Genomic DNA, 19,007 nt, shown 5'->3' with positions numbered 1-19,007 from the left:
ACTAACCCAAATAAAGGCCCTCATGTCTCACACTCGATAATGATCTACATTGCTTGTGTCATTAATAGTATTTAATTAACCCTAAAAGCACTAAGGTTAAAAATAAATTACTCAGATCATTACCATTGATTTCAACAGGTAACCCTGTACTCATGGTAAATAGAATTTTTACCAAAATTAAATGGGAGAATAGGAATTTTTCTGGGGACATTTGCCTATAATTTTATTATAATTATGACACTTGCTGATGGGAAAGAACACAGCACGCCATGTGGGTGGCATGGTGGATCAGTGGTTAACACTGCTGCCTCACAGTATGAGGGACCCGGGTTCGATTCCACCCTCAGGCGACTGTCTGTGTGGAGTTGCACAGTCTTCCTGTGTCTGTGTGAGTTTCCTCCGGGTGCTCTGGTTTCCTTCCACAGTCCAAAGATGTGCAGGTTATGTGGAATGACCATGCTAAATTGTCCATAGTGTCCAGGAGTGTGTAAATTAGGTGGATTAGACATGGGAAATGCTGGGTTATAGGGAAAGGATAGGGGAATGGGTCTGGGTGGGATGGTCTTCAGAGAGGCGGTGTGGACTTGTTGGGCCAAATGGCCTGTTTCCATGCTGTAGGGATTCTATGACACACTTGCGTGCCTTGTAGAGTGACAATCATTGCAAAACTGGAACAAGTTTCTCTAAGTTAGTAGACTGATGGTGGCACTGTGAGAAATTGCTATTCCTCAGTGAAGCCAGGGTTACTAAAAGCAAAATTATATTGAGTTCTTGCAAATAATTACTCAGGTGTAGCAAAACAGTTGCTGGTTACAAAGAAATGATTGATTACTTTGTAACTGTACAGAGATGCTATTTATTCAGCTGGTCAGAGTAACTATCTGTACCAATCACCTGTTTAACCAGCAGGATAATAATCATTGTGTAATTGGATGGTATTTTTGTTTATTTGGCAATTTTCCTTATCCAATACACTCGCTAGATGTGGTAAATCAGCCATGAGGCTATAGCAAACTGTTGCCTCTCAGCAGGTGAGACTGCAGATGGTAGGAACCTGTGGCAGTCCATTTGACCACGGTTCCAGACTGGCACAAAATCTGGTGGAACAAGCAATCCTTATTAATGAAGCAAAGCTACGTTTAAGGTATGTGGTAAAGGCGGGCCTCCATTGAAGGAACTGAAAATGCAGTTGAAATAATTTAGTTGCTAGACTAAAACCGGGTGATGTGTACTGATGTACTGCACTTAAAATATTCCTGGGCAAAAGCTGCTGTCACACAGTGCAATACTTTTAATCTTGTCATTCAATCTAGCAACATGACACTTGGCATCCATGAGGCACTGTGGGCCATCAGCAGCAGCAGAATTGTACTCCAGCATATTCTGTAACCTCATGGCCCAGCATATCCCCCACTCAACCATTACCATCAAGCCACAGGATCAACCCTGATTCAATGGAGAGTGCAGGAGGGCATGCCAGGAGCAGCACCAGGCATATGTGAAAATGAGGCGTCAGCCTGGTGAAGCTGCCAAACAGGACTAGCACACCAAACAGCATAAGCAGCAAGTGATAGATAGAGCTAAGCGATCCTACAATCAATGGATCGGAATCTAAGCTGTGCAGTCCTGCCACATCCAGTTGTGGATGATGGTGGACAATAAAACAATTCACTGGAGGAGGATGCTCCACAAATATCCCAATCTTCAATGATGGAAGAGCCCAGCACATTAGTGCAAAAGACAAGGCTGAAGCATTCACCACAATCTTCAGCCAGAAATGCCGAGTGGATGATCCATCTTAGCCTCCTCCAATGGTCCCCAGCATTACAGATACCAGTCTTCAGCCAATTTGATTCACTCCACGTGATATCAAGAAACAGTTGGAGACATTGGATACTGCAAAGGCTAGGGGCCCTGACAACATTCCAGCAAATGTACTAAAGACTTGCGCTCCAGAACTTGCTGCTCCTCTTGCCAAACTGTGCCAGTACAGTTACAACACTGGTATCTACCCAACAATGTGGAAAATCACCCAGCTATGTCCTGTACACAAAAAGCAGGACAAATCTACCCCTGCCAATTACCCCCATCAGTCCACTCTCAATCAACAGTAAAGTGATGGAAGGGTTTATCAACAGTGCTATCAAGCAGCACCTGATCAGCAAAAACCTGCTCACTGACACCCAGGTTGGGTTCCCCTGGAGCCACTCAGCTCCTGACCTCATTACAGTCTTGGTTCAAACATGGACAAAACAGCTGAATTACAGAGGTGAGATGACAGCGACAGTTCTTGACATCAAGGCTAGATTCGACCGAGTGTGGCATCAAGGAGCCCTAACAAAACTGGAATCAATAGATATCAGGGAGCAAACTCTCCACTGGTTAGAGTCATACCTGACACATAGGAAGATGGTCATGGTTGTTGGAGGTCAATCATCTCAGCTCTAGGACATCTCTGCAGGAGTTCCTCAGGGTAGTGCCCTAGGCCCAATCATCTTCAGCTGCTTCATCAATGACTTTCCCTCCATCATTAGGTCAGATGTGGGATGGTCACCGATGATGGCACAATGTTCAGCACCATTCGTGACTCCTCAGATACTGAAGCAGTCCATGTTCAAATGCAACAAGATCTGAACAATATTGGGTGGCTCAGTGGTTAGCACTGCTGCCTCACAGCACCAGGGACCTGGGTTCGATTCCAGCCTTGGATGACTGTGTGGAGTTTGAACATTCTCCCGGTGTCTGCATGGATTTCCGCCAGGTGCTCCGGTTTCCTCTCACAGTTCAAAGATGTGCAGGTTAGGTGGATTGGCTATGCTAAATTGCCCATGGTGTCTAGGGTAGGGGGTGGGTCTGGGTGGGATGCTCTTTGGAGGAATGGTGTGGACTTGATGGGCTGAATGGCCTGCTTCCACACTGTAGGGATTCTATGATCTATCAACCTGACAGATGGCAGTTAACATTTGCGCCACACAAATACCAGCTAACGACAATCATCAGTAAGAGACACAATCTAACTATAGCCCCTTGACATTCAATGATGTTAGCATCACTGACTCCCCCACTATCAACATTCTGCAGATTACCATTGACCAGAAACTCAACTTGACTTGCCATATAAACGCAGTGGCTACAAGAGCAGGTCTGATATTAGGAATACAGCAACGAGTACTCCATCCTGACACTACTCCTGCCCCAAAGCCTGTCCACCATCTAGAAGGCACAAATCAGAAGTGTGATGGAACACTTGACTGGATGGGTGCAGCTCCAACAACACTCAAGAAGTTTGATATCACCCAGTATAAATCAGCCTGCTTGACTCCACCACCAAAGCTTAGTAGTAGAAATGTGTACTATCTACACTGCAGAAATTCACCAAAGATTCTCAGATAACATTTTCCAAACCTGCAACCACTTCCATCTAGAAGGACAAGATATATGGGATTACCACAACCTGCAAGTTCCCTTCCAAGCCACTAACCATTCTGACTCGGAAATAGATCACCGTTCCTTCACTGTCACTGGGTCAAAAATCCTGGAATTCCCTCCCTAATGGCATTGTGGGTCAACCCACAGCAGGTGAACTGCAGCGGTTCAAGAAGGCAGCTCACCACCTTCTCAAGAGCAACTAGGGAACAGGCAATAAATGCTGGACGAGCCAGTGACACCCACAGCCCACACAAAAAAAATTAAAAATCCCAGATCTACCCCAGAAGGTTTGATACAGGGTTTGTCCTATCCTTTACTATATTCTGTAATGTGTGGCAAATGTAGTGACCTCATCTACACCTGTCTGGCCAGATCCTATTTGACACTGGTTAGGCCAGGCAAAGTTTAGTCACAAAGTATCCGGCTCCTGTACATCCAGGAGTGCAGGAAAACGAGAGTTAAAATACACATTAGGGGATGAACAAGTCTTTCTTTCCGTTTGTCTAACCGAGTAAGTGGGGTTTGAAAAACCATTGATTAAATTAGCAAACTAATATTTGCAATAATTTTGTGGATTCCCAGGAAAGAGTTGTCAGAAATAATATTCCAATGATGCATTCTTTAACATAAAGAAATGCTCATAACTGGTGCTCCTAATGGATATTTCAAAACCAGAGCCGCATGCTGAAAATCAACAAAAGCCTCCGATGTTAGAAAGGCAAAATAGAGAGTTATTCAACCATACAGCAAACTGCTCTGTTAATATAAATGTTTACAATATGTCTACAGCCTCTCTAGCCCTTCCTAAAAGTAGCATCTAATATAACCTTTAAGCATTTTTAAAATTTATTTTCAGCTGCACAGGAGACATTAATATGAATCAATTGAAATTAATCTAAGCTTCATTATCATTTTTGACAGTCTATTTCTACATCTATCCATATTTTAAAGGAGAACCCAGCTGAGGCTCTAATACCGTAAGAACTTAAGATTCATACCGAAAGTGCCGGGACAAATTTCTGTCTTTCCCCATTTCTCAAAAGTCTTCAGTATGCAGCACACACCTTGCACAGCAGTCGCGCAAACATTTCATCCCAATAACGGCCAGCGGGAGGAAGCTTCAAAGTGCAGGTCAGCTGCCTCTCACCACTCTGCTGGATGGAATGCCCAGTTTCCTCTCACTGAGCATCAGAACTCAAACTGGCTCTGCCGGCAAACTCGGTGATTTTTTTTCCTCTCTCTCTCTCTCGCAGACCCAGTTTTCACAGGAACAGTAAGTAGCACATTGGCTCATAGAGTGCTAGTTAGAGAACGAGCTGTGTTGGATAGTGTCTAGCAGTTGAATTAGCTCAGTCTTATGAGTACAGGCAGTATATGCGAGAGACCAAACTGAGAAAGCAGAAGGTCCCCGCTGAATATCATATTCCTCTATCAATTTGTCTGGCAAGGTGTACAGCTTTTGATAATTAGTTCAACTCAGAGACCGCTCAGATTAAATGGAATGGTTCAAGGGATTCCTGCATTGAGGGAGAAAACTCATAGGTGCGTCCACCTCCAAATACCAGTGCACTAGTCAAACTCACTCTCTGAGAGGATACTCCTTCACTGATTAGTCTTTCCTTCCTTTCCAACCCAAGCAGACCTCTCTAAAGGAAGCCTATGTGGAATTAATATCAATAGGGTATTTGCTCAAGGTAGTGTCTCTGCTCCTAAGAATAGGGCTGTATTAGGACTGGCCGGTAATGGCAGTGGAGTGATCAATTAACAGCCATTGGAACCTTGATCAAATGACATAGCAAGTGCTTAACCAACTAACAGTGAAAGGTCTGTGGGGCAGTATAAGAGGATTGCAGAGGATTTATTAAGCTTAACTGACGTGAACATTGACCTTCACTAAAAAAAGTGTTGAATTAATTTGCAGCCTTGAGCTCACCAGAATGAAAATCACCTGAGCAAAGCATTAACTTCAGTTGGTCAGGGACCACAGCTTGTCAACAAAAGCTAAAGGCTGCACATCAGTATCCGATGTGGAGAGAAGGGGCAAGGTTAGAACCCAATAATTTCACTTACCTAAGGAAGCACATCACACAAGGTAACCGTGTTTCATTCTCCACACAGAACTGCAACTGTTAGTCATATTCTAAATATGTAATTAGCTCACTCTGTTCAGTCTGAACAGACTGGCCAACACCTTTCCCTTCTCAATCTTCCAATGACCTAATTATGCCTAAATTGGGTAAAATAATGTCAGGAAATCCAAAAGAAATTAAAAGATTCATAAAACAGAGATGAGGAAAGTTGAAATATTGGCCAAGCAAGGGGGAGGAGCACTAATCCACAGTATGAGCCTGAGGATATTTTCCAAAGATAGCACAATGAAAAATAGAAAAAAAATCTAGTTCACAAGTTAGATATAAATCTGCAGTGTCCCAGAAAGTGAAGTTGGACAGTGTGGAAAAAGACAAATAGACTGAGATCCAATGAGGTCAGAACTAAGATTTGTTTTTTGTCACTGTAGAACAGAGAGAGAAAAATGAACAGAAGGCAAGATAAGGAAATGAAGGGAAGAAAGATAAATTGACAACAGGGAACTGAAATAACAAGAGGAAAGAGTCAGACAGCTGGAGCAATATGGAGAGACAAAATGGTCAAAAACAGTCTAAAAGAATATAGATGGATAAACAGAATACAAATACTAAAGTTCAGAAAAAAAAGACTTCCACAGAGATAGACATAGAGAGAATGAAAAAGGTAGAGGAATAAAAACATAGAAGAAAGTGAAAGAAATGGAGGGGTACATTAATTCCAGAGGGCAAGTGTGATGCATTGATTGAAGTGCAAGGGACGATATAGTCATTTCAAAGTGTGAGGATTTATATGTTAATTTCAGTCTGAGGGATGGTGAGTTAACTTCAGGTGGTGGAGTGGGAGTTCAAGGAGTAGTGCATTAATTTTAGAAGCGATCAGCTTCCATTGGTTCTTAGCCATATATTTATGCCTTTTCAGAATTTCTTGTCATTTTCTCCTCCTTTGCATTGGTCCTTATTCTTGGCTCTGCTTGACAGCTAGTAGGTTGATATGTGACAAGTGGGCCTGGTGAGGCAAGCTTAATCCAGGGGAGAAGTACAGTGTTATCTTGGCTGTGGGAATTGAACAATTTGGCTTTCCATCCCTCACTGTGGGATTCAGATGTACAGGGCACAGAAAGATGCCATTATTTTGAGGACAGAGTGAACTTTGAGTTTTTTGTACTTATGTTGCAGTGTAGTAATGTTGTAAGAAACTAGTCTGATTTGAGCAGACTCCTGTTCTGTTATGTTCCCTATGCAGGGCCTACCTGATGTCATCAATGAGCTGCTGCTGCTCTTCGGTACACAAAATCATAGGGAGTGCGTAAGCCAGGTAATCAACCTTGCGCTCAGCTGCATACTGCTTCAGGAGGGTGTGCAGCTTCTCTTTCACTTCAGGCTGCTCCCCAAGCACAGCATCAATCTGGGTTTAAAACAGAAATTTTGGTTAACCATGTGGCAGAGCTAAGAGCAACATAGGAGCAGTGAGAAATATCTAGATGCAAGGACATTGCTTCAAAGGTATCAGACTCTATCTTATTTCACATTCATCCTGTCACTAAAGTGACACTCTCCTTCTTTGCCAAAGGAGAGAAAAAAAAGAGAAGTGTACCTTTTCTGAGTGCTCCTAGGGCAGGTTGCAAAATAAATGGGCAGGAAGACCCTTTTCCGAATCTTCAGCTGCAACAAAAGAGTTTTTCTATGCCTACGTTTGGTTCGAAAAAAGATGAGCTATTCCCTGTGGGTTTAATCTCAGGTCCTTGATTTGAAAACCTGCTGCTGCCCAGATAAGTGCCTAATTGTTTCTTCAGGAAGTTTTCATGAAAGTAGGATTCTAGCTGGCCTGCAGCAATGGGCAATACCCCCAGTGTCTCCATTAAAAACCACCCACAAACATGCCTCACCAATCTTGCTTTTTTAAATCTGATTAAGTACTAATGCAAAAAATAAGATATAAAAAGTAAAGGATACGAGAGTCTGAAGCAATTTGTTGATGTGGGATATATCGGAGTGTTGCAATGGGATAGATCACAGAGCATTACAGTGGGGTTTCTTATGGAATGTTACAGTTAGACATCAATGACACATTGGTTACAGTGAAAGGTGCAGGTCAGCAGTTCCCAATATGTGGGTTACAACTGTACAGCCAGTGTTGATTTGATCAGGATATCCATTACTATGCACAATAGGGTATATAAAACCTGTCTCTTGAATCCATTTGGGTGGAAATTAGGAATAGCAGGGAGAAGAAGTCACTGATAGGTATGGTCTATAGGCCACCATTAGGAATAGCAGGGAGAAGAAGTCACTGATAGGTGTGGTCTATAGGCCACCAAATAATGACATCGGGCGATAAACATAGAAATAGCTAATGCATGTAAAAATGGTACAGCAATTATCATGGGGGATTTTAATCTACATATCGATTGGTCAAACCAGGTTGGTTTTGGCAGCCTTGAGGAAGGGTTCATAGAATGCATCTGCGATAATTTCCTTGAACAGTATGTAATGGAACCTACTAGGGAGCAAGCTATCCCAGATCTAGTCTTGTGTAATGAGACAGAATAATTAATGATCTCACAGTTAGGGATCCTCTCGGAAGGAGCGATTACAGTATGGTCGAATTTAAAATACAGATGGAGCGTGAGAAGGTTAAATCCAGTGCCTATGTCCTGTGCTTGAACAAAGGAGACTATGAAGGAATGAGGGAGGAGTTAGCTAAGGTAGAATGGGAGCAAAAACTTTATGGTGGGTCAATTGAGGAACAGTGGAGGATTTTCAAAACGACTTTTCACAGTGCTCAGCAAAAGTATATTCCAGTGATAAGGAAGAACTGTAGGAAAAGAGGTAGTCAGCCATGGATGTCTAAGGAAATAAAGGAAAGTATCAGATTGAAAAAAAAAAATACAGAAAAGCAAAGAGTAGTGGGAAACTAGTAGACTGGGAAATCTTTAAAGGCCAACAGAAAGCCACAAAAAAAGTTATAAAGAAAAGTAAGATAGATTATGAGAGTAAACTAGCTCAGAATATAAAAACAGGCAGCAAAAGTTTCTATAAATATGTAAATCGTAAAAGAGTGGCGAAGGTAAACATTGGTCCTTTAGAGGATGAGAAGGCCAATTTAATAACTGGGAATGAGGAAATAGCCGAGACATTAAACAGTTATTTCGTGTCGGTCTTCACAGTGGAAGACACAAATAACATGCTGAAAACTAATGGCAAGAAGGTTATAGCAGGTGAGGACCTAGAAACTATCATTATCACTAAGGAGGCAGTGCTGGGCAAGCTAATGGAGCTAAAGGCAGACAAGTCTCCTGGCCCTGGTGAAATGCATCCCAGGGTACTAAAAGAGGTGATGGGGGAAATAGCAAATGCACTAGTAATTATTTACCAAAGTTCACTGGACTCTGGGGTGGTTCCCGCAGATTGGAAAACAGCCAATGTGACACCACTGTTTAAAAAAGGAAGTAGACAAAAAGCAGGTAACTACAGGCCAGTTAGCTTAATTTTGGTAGTGGGGAAAATGCTTGAATCTATCATTAAGGAAGAAATAGCAAGACATCTGGATATAAATTGTCCCATTGGGAACACCCAGCATGGGTTCATGAAGGGTAGGTCATGTTTAACTAATTTGGTGGAATCCTTTGAGGACATTACTTGCATGGTGGACAATGGGGAACCTGTGGATGTGGTGTATCTGGATTTCCAGAAGGCATTTGACAAGGTGCCACACCAAAGGCTGCTACATAAGATAAAGTTGCACAGTATTACAGGTAATGTATTGGCATGGATAGAGGATTGGTTGACCAGTAGAAAGCAAAGAGTAGGAGTAAATGGGTGTTTTTCTGGTTGGCGGTCAGTGGCTAGTAGTGTGCCTCAGGGATCAGTGTTGGGACCACAATTGTTTACAATTTACAAAGATGTGTTGGAGTTGGGGACTAAGTGTGGTGTGTCAAAATTTGCAGATGACACTAAGGTGAGTGGTAGAGCAAAGTGTACAGAAGACACTGAAAGTCTGCAGAGGGATATAGATAGTCTAAGTAAGTGAGCAAAGGTCTGGCAGATGGAGTACAATGTTGATAAGTGTGAGGTCATCCATTTTGGTAGGAATAACAGCAAAATGGACTATGTTTTAAATGGTAAAAAATTGCAGCACGCTGCTGTGCAGAGGGACTTGGGTGTCCTTGAGCATGAATTGCTAAAAGTAGGATTGCAGGTGCAGCAGGTAATTAAAAAGGCAAATGGAATTTTGTCTGTCATTGCTCGAGGGATGGAGTTTAAAAACAGGGAGGCTATGCTGCAGCTGTATAGGGTCCTGGTGAGGCCACACCTGGAGTACTGTGTGCAGTTTTGGTCTCCTTACTTGAGAAGAGATATACTAGCACTGGAGGGGGTGCAGAGAAGATTCACTCGGTTGATTCCAGAGTTGAGAGGGTTGGATTATGAGGAGAGACTGAGTAGATTGGGATTATACTCATTGAAATTCAGAAGGATGAGGGGAGATCTTATAGAAACAAATAAGATTATGAAGGGAATAGATAAGGTGGAGGCAGGGAGGTTGTTTCTGCTAGCAGGTGAACCTAGGACTAGAGGGCATCGCCTCAAAATAAAGGGAAGCAGATGTAGGACTGAGGTCAGGAGGAACTTCTTCACCCAAAGGGTTGTGAATCTGTGGAACTCCCTGCCCAGTGAAGTGGTTGAAGCTACCTCGCTGAATGTTTTTAAGGCAAGGCCAGATAAATTTTTGAACAGTAAAGGAATTAAGGGTTATGGTGAGTGGGCGGGTAAGTGGAGCTGAGTCTCAAAAAGATCAGCCACGATCTTATTAAATGGTCGGGCAGGCTCGAGGGGCCAGATGGCCTACTCCTGCTCCTAGTTCTTATGTCTCCCCATCAAGCTAACATAGAGTAGATGGCTAGAATCCTATTCATAAGCTTTCCACTAAGACTGATCTTGCATGCATGAGCCTGTAGTATATTGACACGTATACTGACCAGTGAACTAAGCTTTCAATAGGTCATAGTTAAGTACCCATTGTTGAGCTTCTCAACTTATTCATCGAGGAAAGGGAGCTGGTTAGATTGTTTCTATTCAATGGTGCATTTGAGCATGGGATGGAGCAAGAAATGCACTGAAACAGCTGTGGATTCAAGGATCACAAACATATCGTCCACATATCAGAAATGTGCAAAGTGTCACTTCATTGAAGATGTGTATCTCATGGTAACCAATGTTAGCTAGGGTGGGGCACTAGGGAGATCCCATGACAAGACCGTCTATTTGGATGTATTGCTGTCATTGAAACTGAACTCAGCTGCACAAATTGTTAAGTTCATGACTTGGATGAAAACAGATTCAGACACAAATGGTACATTTAGATTGTTATGATATAGTCAATGGATTCTTTAAGTGGTATGTTGATTAATCTTCAAAATACAATAATTAATTGCAAGGTAAAATGCCAAACAGGATGATATTTTGCATTTGGTGTTGAAATCAAGCTCCAATCAGATTTCCATGTAATGTCTATTACGGATACGACACACCAATGTGGTCAATTCACTGGTTTCTGGAGAGTGCAGACTTTTTGCATTTACATCTGCAGTCAGACGAATGCCTTTCTAAAGCTACAGCTACATAACCGGTATAAGAAAGACAGGCATGTTGCAATTATATCTCATTAGGCCTGCTGAGTACAAAAATAATTACATAACACTTTAAATACACAAATCTGTGTATTTATATGATGCATTATTTATTGACCTGTATTGCCTGAACTTTATATATGGACTGTTACTGTCCTTTGTTGCTGTTTGGTTTCTCTGAGTCTAGGCTGCACTAATTTAAGTATTAGAGTGGGGTTGGATTTGAAAATAACTTGGGAGGTGATGGTGTGGGGTACATCAGAGTGTTAAAGTGACAGGTGTGGAAATATCACAGAGTGAAACACTGGAAATAGAGACAGAGAGTATATTAAATTATGTCAGAGTTGATCCCTCTCCCCCAGCAAATTTTAGTGAGGTCCAAACATCTGACTTGGGATACAGAGGAAGTGATTTCCCCAGTCCTGGTTAATGTCTGGTTACCATTTCAGAAAAAGTCATGTTGGGCAACAAAAAAACGAAGGATTGCAGGGGATGCAGGAGTGCCAATAAAAGTGGGGAATAAAATACTTTTGGAAGCATACATTGTCAAGTTGATGTGCACTGGTCTCTGGCACTGTGAATAATAAATCTGCAACAAGAGATTCTTATTCTCCTCAAATTCTAAACAAGTGCAATGCTATTGCAGTTGTAGTGCCAGAAGTAATGAAACAAGTGCCTCCAGTGCTCAAACATTGTAAACTCTGTGGAAAATCTCCAAATTTATCAATAGAAAGATTTTGATTTCAGTTTCCAATCACCCAGGTTATTTGACCATACCAGAGCTGTCAGTAACTCATGATCCCCAAATATAACTTGCTCTATTAAGCAAGGAGCCAGGTACTCATTGCAAAACCTTCAGAAACCTCCTTTACATGTTGTCATTAGGATTCAACTGCAATCTAACATGGGTGGTTGTGTGGGAAGACATTCAGGAAGACGAGTGAAAAGGCTCCATGGACAAAATCTGTCACCTATCAGAATTCTGCTTTTGGCCTCTGGGTTACAGAAATTTTGACCCAATGCTCTACTTAAAATAACACAAAGAATGCTGGAGAAGCTCAGCAAATCTGGCTATGGACTGGGAAACAGAGTTAATGTTTCATATCTGGTATGACTCTTCTTCAGAACAATACTTGGAATGTTTGGGAAGTAAGCTCTGGAGGAGTGGACAAGTCTCCATTTCACCTTGCTACTCACCTGCCCAGTGTTAAAATCTGGTTTCTTTCTGTTTCTTATGGTATTGTTTTATTTTACAGAGGAAGTATCAGCCTAATGGAGTTAAGAAACCTGGTATTTATACAGGTCAGCAGGTGACTTCTATAACTTCAACCTCACCTCCCGAAACTTTTCCTCACGTCTTACCTTGTAAATGATATTTGTAAGGACTGTTTAAGGAAAAGTTTTTTTTTTAAATTGGCCAATGGTGGAGTGAAACTGAGTCTGACCAGTTATACTTTGGGAGGGAGAGCAATTCCAAATCCCCTTGAACATTTGGACTAGCTTCTGTTTTAAGGGCCAGACACAAAGTCAATAAACTACAACGACTTAAACTGACTTCAGATGAATGAGAGCTGATTAATTAATTATAGTACAATTAACTGAAGAAACACTCTCCTGTTACATACCATATTTTAGGTACCACATATAAGAGTCTACTCTCATGAGCTGCCTTTGTGTCCTTCCCCAGTGCTACTTTGCACAGATGGAAAACAGAACAACAGTACTTGTAGCAAAAAGCTTAAGTGAGTCTACATAAGGTGTTTAGAACTTAAACACAGACAAGCAGTAAAGGAAAGCATAGAATCCCTACAACATGGATGCAGGCCATTCTGCCCATTGAGCCCACACTGACCCTCCGAAGAGCATCCCACCCAGAACCATCCCCAACCCCCTACCCTATTCCTGTATCTCTGCATTTCCTATGGCTAATCCACCTAGCCTACACATCCCTGGACACTATGGGCAATTTGGCATAGCCATTCCACCTAACCTGTACATCTTTGGATCCTGGGAGGAAACTGGAGCACAGGGAGAATGTGCAAACTCCACACGGATGGTCGCCCAAGGCTGGAATTGAACTTGGGTTCCTGGTGCTGTAAGGCAGCAGTGCTAGCCACTGAGCCATCCCTTTAATGTTGTCAAGCCTGAACTAAAGCTTTACGTTTTCACTGGGTGGATGAATCCTATTTATCCAGAGATCCCAAAGCTCCAGAAACTTTGCAAATTATCACAAACAGGTCCTTTCTGCTTGCCTGGCAGTCTCCTACCTTTTTATTAAATTCCAAAGCTTTAAACTTCCTCTCCTGATGTATCGCATCAGCATTCTGAACATATTCACGGATACTGCTGCTGATCCGTTTTTGTCTCTTCCCAAAGCATAGGACTCCCAGTTTCAATGGTTTCCCATGATTGGCCTTTATCATGGAAGCTGCAACTTCATAGTTTTTTACTGGGATCCCATTAACCTCCATAATATAGTCACCACTCTTGAGTCCAAGCTCGGCTGCAGGCGAATCTGGGAGACAATCCTCGATCTGCAAAGGGCTGTCACCACTCAGGTTGAAACCAAATCTTCCATCTGCTGCAGGCAGGAGGTCTATCTGCTCAATACGAGACACCACACCAATACTAGGAGGAACAGTTTTACAATGTCTGGCTAAATTGATTATCGTATCACTACTCAGGGATGACACATCCTGTCCCTCAATTTCCAGAATCTGATCTCCTGGCTGCAGACCAGCAACATGCGCACTACTGCCCTCTTGCACGGAAAGGATGTAGCATGGACCATTCCCGCTGATATGAAATCCAAACTCTTCTGGCCATCCTTGATTGTTGCTTGACATTATAGGAACTAGAGTGAAACAAAAGAGGGAATTTCAGATTCCAAAAGAATTAAGCCGATTGCAAACATTCTGGAATTCAGAATATAGAAAGCAATGTTAAAAGAAACTGTTTAAGAAACAGGAAGTAGAAAATTCCTGTGAGGGGTGTAATGTCAGACTAGGGTGGTGTTTTTGGAACTCAGAGGTTACTGCTTGGATGCTAAGGCAATAAATACTTTCTTAGCCAACAACAGCCACAATTCATGAATAATAATTTTTTTTTTATAAAAGTTAACTTTTTTAACTTTTTCCAAGGGGTGAGGATCAGTAATTAGAAGACAAAGATTTAAAGTGACTGGCAGAAGAACCAGAGGCAACATGTGCTGAGTTACTATGATCAGAACTGCAACATTTGAAAGGATGATGGGAGCAAAGACAATAATAACTTTTAAAAAGGAACTGGAAAATACATTGCTGGATTAAGGAGAAAGAACAGGGGTCTGAAAATAATTGGATAGCTCTTTCAAAGACCTAGCACAGACACAATAAGCCAAATGGCCTCCATCTCTGGTGTATCAATTTATTATTCTATAAATAATCTGGATTTTGATGATAAAATATTCAATCCCACTTCAGATTAGTTTATAGTCCAACAGTTCCATTTTAATCCAATATTTAGTGAACAATTCCATTTCAGGCCATCTTCAGGTTTAATTCAAAATCTCATTACAAACAATCCAATGAGACTTTTCCTTAAGCAACCTAAAACCCAACAACCCCACTTCAAACTGTTTTTTTTCCACAAATAGTTCCATTTCTAATTGGTTTATAATCAAATAATTACATTCAAATTAATTTATAGGCCAAGAGTCCCATTTCTGGTTTGCATATAGTACAAACCAGACCACAGCCCAACAATTTGGCATCTACTGACACAGAGTGGATAAAGCAGATATCATGAAACACATTTAAGAGGAAACTTGATGCACATATGAGGTAAGAGAGAATAATGGGATCAGTCATGCTGGTGAGAGGTAATAACTCTTGCCGATGAATGTAAAATGCATGTTCATTTAATCAAGTTAATCAAGAAATAGACAATTTTCCTTCTTCACCTTGAAAATTAAAAGTAAATTTCATGGCACCTTTGGAATTTTGCGTTCAGCTGTTCAAGATTGCAAAATTGAGCCCTCGACCTCCTACACCAATTTCGCAGGATCAACAAATTCAGGATGAGAAGAAATGAAAGAGAAAAGTTTGCACTCAGTGAATGGTATCTGACCACAGAAATACTGCTATGCAAATCAGAAGCCATTATCCAGGATATCTTCATTGCACACTAATCCATGGTGTCCAATTTACTAGAAGGAGAATAAACAAGACCAGAGTTACCTTTTGTATCCACCATCATTGACTCTATTGAATTGTAAAAGGACACTTTGCCTGGTTATATCAGCAGTCAATCATATGGTCCATCATTAATCTTCAATAAAAAAAATGTAATGCAACTTGGGTACAATGCAAGGAAACGTTCAAAAGGGTGGTTGTTTGCAATACTATACTTGAAATAGGAATTCTTAGTTAGGATGGAAGCTCCCCAAAGATGTCTTTCCGTCCTTCATGAGTCCCACAGAAATATGAGCACATGGCTGCGTATCATTACATTCACTTCCTTATTGTTGTACTTTTGTTTACTTTTTTATAACTAGATACTAGGGAATTGGTGACTGCATTGATCTTCTCTACATGCAAGTGGACACCTGTACTTTTACAAGGTGGACTTAGCTTCGTGTAGCGCCACCCTTCTTTGGGGCACCTCCAACAACTGCAACTTACATTTAAAAAGGAACTTTTGCACAGTAAAATGTCCTAATCATGTCAAGGGCCTTTATTATCTAACACCGTGTCTCATAAGGGGAAATAAGACAGATGACCAAAAGCTTGATCAAAGATATAGGCTTTAAAGGAGAAGGAGAGGTAATGTCTCAAGGAAGGGTAGAGCTGGAGAAGTTTTGAGAAGGACTACCAAATTAAATGACAGGTGGGGATGAATATTAAAGAGACCAATATTGGAGGAATGTAGATTACATGTATCTTAGGGGTTTATGGAGTTGGAGAAGGTTACAGGAATAAGGCAGGCCAAGGCCATCAAGGGATTTGAAAACAAGGATGAAAAGGTTAAAACTGATTCCTGTTTAAGCAACACCTCAGCGTTGGTGAGCAAGCACAGTGTTGATAAGTGAAAGGGATTTGGTGAGAGTTAGGAAACATACAGGATTCTGGATGAGTTTAAATTTATGGCAGAAGAAAAATGATGTTTACGGTGTCTACTTTTATTTGTACGCTCTGTGGACAAATGGATATCTTTCAGTCCATAACACAATTCATTCTTATAGCAAGCAATGGCCCTTTGAGAGCTTAGTTCTCACTGGACTTCGTGGTGTTTAGTAACGTATGCTACAGATGAGTGTTTCTAGTGACCTGTAGTTGTAGCTTATTCAAAATAATGGGTGAGTCTTACTTTGCAAAAACTCAACATGGCACTTCCTCATATATTGGGTCAGGTGCATTCATGGTAAAGGCGCATACTCAGAATCTGGGTTAATGTGTATAACATCGAGAATTTTAAAGGCTGTAATGTTTCTCATTTTTATCCTTTATGCTCTATCTGCCAAAATATCAAGAGCAAGAAAAAATCCTCCCAAAGATTTATTTGACAGTATTTTGATGAATGTGCCCTTCCTTTCTGCATCTGCAATTTCACTGCTTGGTGCTACATAATCCATGCGCAAGCCATATAGTAAAAGAATCATTGTGTGAAAATCTGGGGTATCAATTCTGGTAGATGAGATAACCTGAGGGTAAATGTAAGTATGATCAAAAGAACAGAACCTAAGAACCATTCAATGCTGTTGAATGGTATAAAAAGAGAAAAACTAGATAGTTAACATCTTCAGAATGATACAATATAAATTCTGAGCGTATAGTATCATAATTTAATACAATAGGTATGAAAGCAAATAGAACAAACTGCCCACACTTACTCATTTGGATTGAAAATGTGACCCATTTTCATGTGTCTCTCTCAAAGATAGATGTGAACTGGAATCCATCTTATACTTGCTCATAATTTTTATTCTAATCTTCCACAAATGTGAAAAACCTTGTGGATAATTTCAAATGTACTGTTGTTGCTTAAAGTCCATGTGTTTTCTATAAAAAGCATTTAAATTAATTTTCAAATATGACAGTAAACTTAAAATAATGAGACAGAAATATTGTTGCTTGAACTTATGTTTAGCCTCTGAATAAACCTATGCAGTACTGTTTCAGCTTAATGAACTGCCTTGGAATGTTCATCACAAAGGAAAGGTGGCAAGCAATTTAATAGCTAAACAAGTCTAAGCTTTAATATCTAAAGTTTTCTTGACAATACACAACACTTTTCATCCAACTAAACCAAGTTTCAGATTAAAATTGGATTATCATTATCTGTGATCCAGTCCTGCAAAAGAGACCCACTGGCAAATGTTCTTAGTAGCCTGGAAGAGATGAAGAATTCCAATCTAACAAGTCACAGACCCAAATCCTATCCCCTGAAGCCTAACACACTGGAGAAATTCCTCTACTTTTAAAATTTAAAAGTCTGTTGCTCGTGTTTATTGTAGATTACACATCACGTCCTAGCTTCATAACCCACAAAACACACCTCCCGCAAATCCTTAATCAGCTGATTCTTCACATTACTTGTTGAAACCACAAGGTTTGCACCACAGAAGGATTCACTGTCATTAGGCATGGTTGCTATGGAGATGTAAATCAGCAGATTAAAAGCCATTTGTGAAAGAGCTCACAGCAGTGAGACACTTACAGAAATCTTTGGGCGAAGAAGGTAAGTCACCCGGCCCCTGACTCAAGCCATGTCTGGACTTTCGGCTTCTCAGCAACCTCTTCATTCGGTTCACAATACTTTCACGTTTAGCCATAGTTGTAGATTTAAAACTATGGCTGTATTGGGCATAGGATAAAACAGAAGTCCTGGATTCAACTTCGTCTCAAGTGCTTTTAAAACAAAAACTTTACAGCATCATTTTTCAAAGCAGAGAATCCTGTCAGCCATGAGATACTGTCACCACTGTCCTTCTCGTACAGTCGACTCTTGTGCACCAGCTGCATACGTTGTCTTTTGCAGTATCTCTGATATACAAGAGGAAGTCCTGCCTCTTGCAGAATGAGAACACGTTTCCCTTTGAATTCATCCCAGCAGCAGCTGATGCAGGAGGAGCTGCACAGTGTCCAGAAAACAGACACACACGTGAAGTGCAGGATCACCAATCATTCTGCTCTTAATTGCTGCTTTAAAAGGAGCAGCTGGGGATATTCAGATGTAAATGGAATTAGAGTCAGGAGAATTCTAACATTGATTATATAGGAAAAGAACATTATGGACTCAGAAGAACTAGGGAAATGGATCATCACAATGTGTTTGACATGAAAATAACGTTGACATCTTATGTACATTGATCTAAAGCAAGAATGGACAGTCAATACTGCCCAAATCCTGAGCAATCTTTGGAAACACATCATTATCCAACATTTTTCAACAGAGTTTTCAATTCATTTGTTTCAACTGAGGGGACCTCCTTTGATTTTTCTCTGAGACAGTAAAGTGCAAGTGTTGAATATATATAACCCTTGAGTTAATCAAATGGTGTGAAAGTTCATTACAACCACAATGCAGAGGTTGGGGGCAGTGTACCAACCAATGGTCAAATTTGTTGAATAGTGAACTGGTAAACAAACACTACTCTGTAAAAAACTGCATATTTACAGATGTTATATCATTGAACTGTCAACATTACAATAATTTACAAGTTTCATTATTCTCAAATTGTCTAAATATCAAAGAGATTTTACTCCACCAACTCTCATAAACCTGATCCTTGAAATCCGTAATTTATCTCACAAGAACAGTCAGCTGAGCTCCAAGTGACTGGAGTAATCTCTGTCTTAGATATACCATTTAAACTACTTTTTAA

General features: G+C 40.8%; 1 protein-coding gene across 1 annotated transcript in view; it reads right to left on the bottom strand.

The window, feature by feature from the left end:
• Positions 1–18,275, bottom strand: part of LOC109919195 (delphilin-like) — a 98,811-nt gene extending 80,536 nt beyond the window's left edge. The window contains exons 1-3 of the mRNA XM_048609935.1: positions 17,840–18,275; positions 13,411–13,997; positions 6,767–6,921 (exon numbers count right to left, since the gene is read on the bottom strand). Of these exons, the coding sequence (XP_048465892.1) occupies positions 6,767–6,921; positions 13,411–13,997; positions 17,840–17,954 (857 nt within the window). The 5' untranslated portion in view covers positions 17,955–18,275. The remainder of the gene's footprint in view (positions 1–6,766; positions 6,922–13,410; positions 13,998–17,839) is intronic.
• Positions 18,276–19,007: the final 732 nt, after the last annotated feature.

Source organism: Rhincodon typus, chromosome 21 (genome assembly GCF_021869965.1).
Source record: "Rhincodon typus isolate 14 chromosome 21, sRhiTyp1.1, whole genome shotgun sequence".
Lineage (NCBI taxonomy): Eukaryota > Metazoa > Chordata > Chondrichthyes > Orectolobiformes > Rhincodontidae > Rhincodon > Rhincodon typus.
Note: the sequence above shows the minus strand (reverse complement) of the source record. Positions and strands in the feature narration are given on the sequence as shown.